This window comes from Dipodomys ordii, unplaced genomic scaffold (assembly GCF_000151885.1).
Source record: "Dipodomys ordii isolate 6190 unplaced genomic scaffold, Dord_2.0 Scaffold197, whole genome shotgun sequence".
Classification (NCBI taxonomy): domain Eukaryota; kingdom Metazoa; phylum Chordata; class Mammalia; order Rodentia; family Heteromyidae; genus Dipodomys; species Dipodomys ordii.
This window is the reverse complement of record NW_012267413.1, coordinates 2137496-2141451: the sequence shown is the minus strand read 5'-3', so window position 1 is coordinate 2141451 and position 3956 is coordinate 2137496. Positions and strand designations below refer to the sequence as shown.

The following is a 3956-nucleotide window of genomic DNA, read 5'->3' as shown; positions in this document are numbered from 1 at the left end:
GGCTTTTTTCTTTTTGCTTATGTGGTGCTGAGGAATCGAACCCAGGGCCTCTGGCATGCAAGGCAAGCACTCTACCACTGAGCCACCTTCCCAGCCCAGTAGCACCCTTTTCTAAGGAGCTACTTTGTGTGTGTGTGTGTGTCCTGATACTTGAACTCAGGGCCTGGTTGCTGTTCCTGAGCTTCTTCTTTTTGTGGGTTGTGGGGCTTGAATTCAGGGCCTGGGTGTTGTCCCTGAGCTTTTTCCACTCAAGGCTAGTTGTTCTACCACTCTGAGCCACAGATCCACTTCTGGTTTTCTAGAGGGTTAACTGGAGATAAGAATCTTACAGACTTTCCTGCTAGGGCTCGCTTAGCACTTCGATCCTCAGATCTTGGCCTCCTGAGTAGTGAGGATTATATATGTGAGCATCTGGCTCCCAGAGCACTTTTGTTCCAGGCTAGCATTCTACTACTTGAGCCACAACTCAACTTCTAGCTTTTCTGGTTGTTAATTGGAGTTAGGAGTCTTTCCTATCTCAGACCATGATCCTCAGATCTTAGCTTCCTGAGTAGCTAGAATTATAGGCATGAGCCACTGACCTGGCTCAAAGTAACTAGCTACCTTTGAAGGCTTTTGTTTCTAAAAAGTCAGTTCACAATTAAGATCAGACTATATATAACCATGCTACAGAAAAATCTAAAAGAGGAACTCAAATGATTTTATGCAATGTAACATCATCAATGTGAGTACTATGAAAGAGGTAACATTCAGCTGCAAATGTATAGACTTTTTTTTTTTTTTTAAGAAAGGAAGGGAACACAGTGGCATGCACACCTGGAGGCCTGTTTACTCCAGAGGCTGAGGTGGGATGACAGTCTGAACCCATGAGTTATGCCTAGCCTGGGCAACACAGTGCGACTCCCTCTCAAAACAACAACAGCAGTTACATTCTTTAGGTTACCTATACAACCTTTCACTCATTCAAATATATGCATATTTATTCAGTGTGCCTCCCATATTTTCAACTTAAGGTCAACTCATGCTTGAAACATGCATTTCTAACTCAATACCCGTCTTCTCTCAGGTTTTCAAATCAATCTTGTGATTAAAGAGTTTTAATTTACTGGGAGACTGGTTAAGGGAAAAACCTCCACGGGTTGGAGACATGGCTCAGTTGGTACCGTGCCAGCCAATGAACAAAGTCCCGGTCTTGCAGCAACAAGGAGAGAGACAGAGAGAAAGGCGGGGGGGTGGGGAAGAAGTATTAAAAAAAGAAAACTTCCATACAAGAAGAAGATTGGAACATGCAATTATTCTAATTCATCCAGTTCATACTTGAAGGGTGCTGGGAAGCTTTGGAGAAAGGCAAATGTGAGTACAATGATTAGCTCTTCCTAGAGGAGAGGTCATGGAAAAAGAACAGTCTATACAGCAGACTTCAGTGATGCTGGAGTCTGATAGCAGAGATAGGAAGAAGAGCTACAGTTGCCCAAATGCTCCATGAGCTATACAGAACTGTCCTTTACTATATCCCCAGCACTTTGAACAATGCGTACCACTATATAGTCACTCAATAAATAAATATCAGCTCACTAAATAAATGAAAAAAAATTTGGGTGCTAGTACTAGACTCGAACTCAGGGCCTTGCAATCTTTCTGGCTTTTTTGCTCAAGGCAGATGCACTACCACTTGAGCTACCCCTCCAGTTCCTGAAAGAGAAATGTTTTCTGAGGGAAATTACAGAATCTGAGTACCCACTGTCTATAAGTGATGATGGATACAAAATAATTTAAAGACATACATTATTTATGTATATACTCACATGTGTATCCTATTAAATACTGCACTTGGGAAACCTTAAAACTGAAAGTAGTGTAAACACCCAAATACAAGGTGATAATAATCGCGTTTAGTTTAGTATGAGCTATAGAAATGTATAATGGACAGAGTGTTTCTAGCATCACACACACACACACACACACAAATCTGAGCAGAAGAGAGTTTTGTTACAAATGTGAGGAACTCACTGTGAAAATGAAAAGTGCCAAGGGACACTTACAAAACAATCCACAAAAGCCAGTACTCTGACTGAAATAAGGATAACTGGGCAATCTCTCCGGCTAGGAGCATATTCCAGAAGCACCGAACTCTATAGGGGAAACGTCTCAAAAGAGAAATAATCATCGTGGTTAAAAAAAAAAGGGGGGGGAGGAAGAACGTGGGATGAGAAATGGTCTGGCCATTTGTCCCCCGACAGGAAAAACCATGGATGCAAGGGACCAAAGCCCTGTTTCATTTGGTAACCTGCTGGTCACGAGCCAGTCAGATGAAACTCCAGTGACTAAGGAGTCGGGCAGCGGGAGGCCGGGTGGACGTGGGACGGGCTGTGCAGCCGGAGGCGTGTGCGATCTACCTTGTTTTGACTTTGGGAGGCGAGAGGCACTTATTTCCAATAAAACAAGCCACAGCCTCTCTAGGATAGGGCCGCGGGGACACCACCCGAGAGAAGACCCTTCTGAAGCCTTCTGAAATCGCGCGGGTCCGGACCTGGGGGGGGGCGCCCCGCTCAGCTCCCAGGAGACAGGGGACATCCACACCCCCGCCCCGCTCCCGACGCCGGCCGCGGCCACCGGCGGCGCAGCCTTGAACACAGAACCCAGACCAGGTCGAGTCCGCCAGCGGAAACCCCAGGGCGTCCAGACGCCGCCGCCCCACGGCGCGCGACATCCTCCCGACGCCCCGCCGGGCCCCCGGCACGCCGGGCCCAGCCTCCGCGGGCCGTTGGGGTCTGGGCGGGGAAGGGAGGCCCTTACCCATGTGCTGCGTGTCCAGCTGCACGGCCGGCATCTCCTTCAGGGGGATGTGGCCGGTCCCGCCGTCCCTGCAGCACCGCAGGCAGCAGAAGACCGACGCGGCCATAGCTCCAGGACTACCGAGCTGCCGCCGTCCCTTGGTCGTAGCGACAACGCCCCCTCCCCACCGCTCCACCCCGCCTCCCGCCCCCTCCCGAGCGCCCGCGCCCACCGGAACAGCGACGCCCGGGGCTGGGAGGCGCAACGCAGGCCCAGGCACGTCGGGCCTGGGAGAAGCTGTGGACCGGAGGGCGCGGCCGCTCAGGGAGGTGGGCGGGACCAGCGGCGTGACGGCGCGGAGGAGGCGTGGTTGGCGGGCGGGAAACGGCGTGCGCCTGCGCACTCTGCATCCCTTGGGATGGCCGTGTGCCCGCCCCCCACGCTGACAGGTGAGTGAGGTGGTCGGTCGGTCCTTACCGTTGGGGTTCTCAGGTGCTGGTTTTGTTTGTTTGTTTTCTTTTTGAGACTAAAAGTCTCACCTAGTTGGCCCTGCTTGGTGAGCTCCTGGACTGAAGTCATCCTCCCGCCTCAGCCTCCACGCGGGCGGGTGCCACCCAGCTGGATGCTGTGTGTGAAAAACTGCTTTCCTGTTCCGTCATCATTTCTTTTTATTTGGGCAGATTGACAGAAACGGATCGATCTGGGGGGCGGGGAGCTAAGCACACACCCCTCCCCCCGAGGGCCCCCCCCCCCGGAGCCGAGCAGCCGTTTCCTCCCCGAGGCTCCCGGGCTGGGCTTCGGAATGGGCGGCCCCGCGCCGAGGCCTGCGGGACGGCGCCCCGCGCCACCCCGGCGATGCGGGGGCAGAGGTGCCGGTTCCCGGGTCCTGGGTGCCGAGTAGCGCTGGAAATCACTTTGGGAGAGGAGAGACGACCCTGAGTCTGGCGGGGGCCGCTTCTGAGGAAGCCATCTGCTGCCCCGTCGTCGGTGCCCGGGAGTGTGGAAGGAATCCCCCCGCGGCCGGGGCCAGGCTGTTGGGGCCTCCAAGGAAGCTCCTTCCCGCTTCCACGTACAGAGTGTACATGGCTGGGGCTGGGAAGGTGGCTCAGTGGTAGAGCGTTTGCCTTGCATGCCTGAGGCCCTGGGTTCGATTCCTCAGCACCACATAAGCAAAAAGAAAA

The 3956-nt window shown here is 52.9% G+C and overlaps 2 protein-coding genes across 2 annotated transcripts in view; one reads left to right on the top strand and one right to left on the bottom strand.

Moving 5' to 3' along the window:
• The window catches only part of Spryd7 (SPRY domain containing 7), a 16965-nt gene that overhangs the window by 6323 nt on the left and 6686 nt on the right, over positions 1-3956 (bottom strand). Inside the window, exon 3 of the mRNA XM_013034820.1 lies at positions 2581-3217. Within this exon, the coding sequence (XP_012890274.1) occupies positions 2581-3217 (637 nt within the window). The remainder of the gene's footprint in view (positions 1-2580; positions 3218-3956) is intronic.
• Trim13 (tripartite motif containing 13) overlaps positions 3188-3956 on the top strand; it is a 42530-nt gene continuing 41761 nt past the window's right edge. The window contains exon 1 of the mRNA XM_013034851.1: positions 3188-3224. The gene's annotated coding sequence lies outside the window, so the exon portion shown is untranslated. The remainder of the gene's footprint in view (positions 3225-3956) is intronic.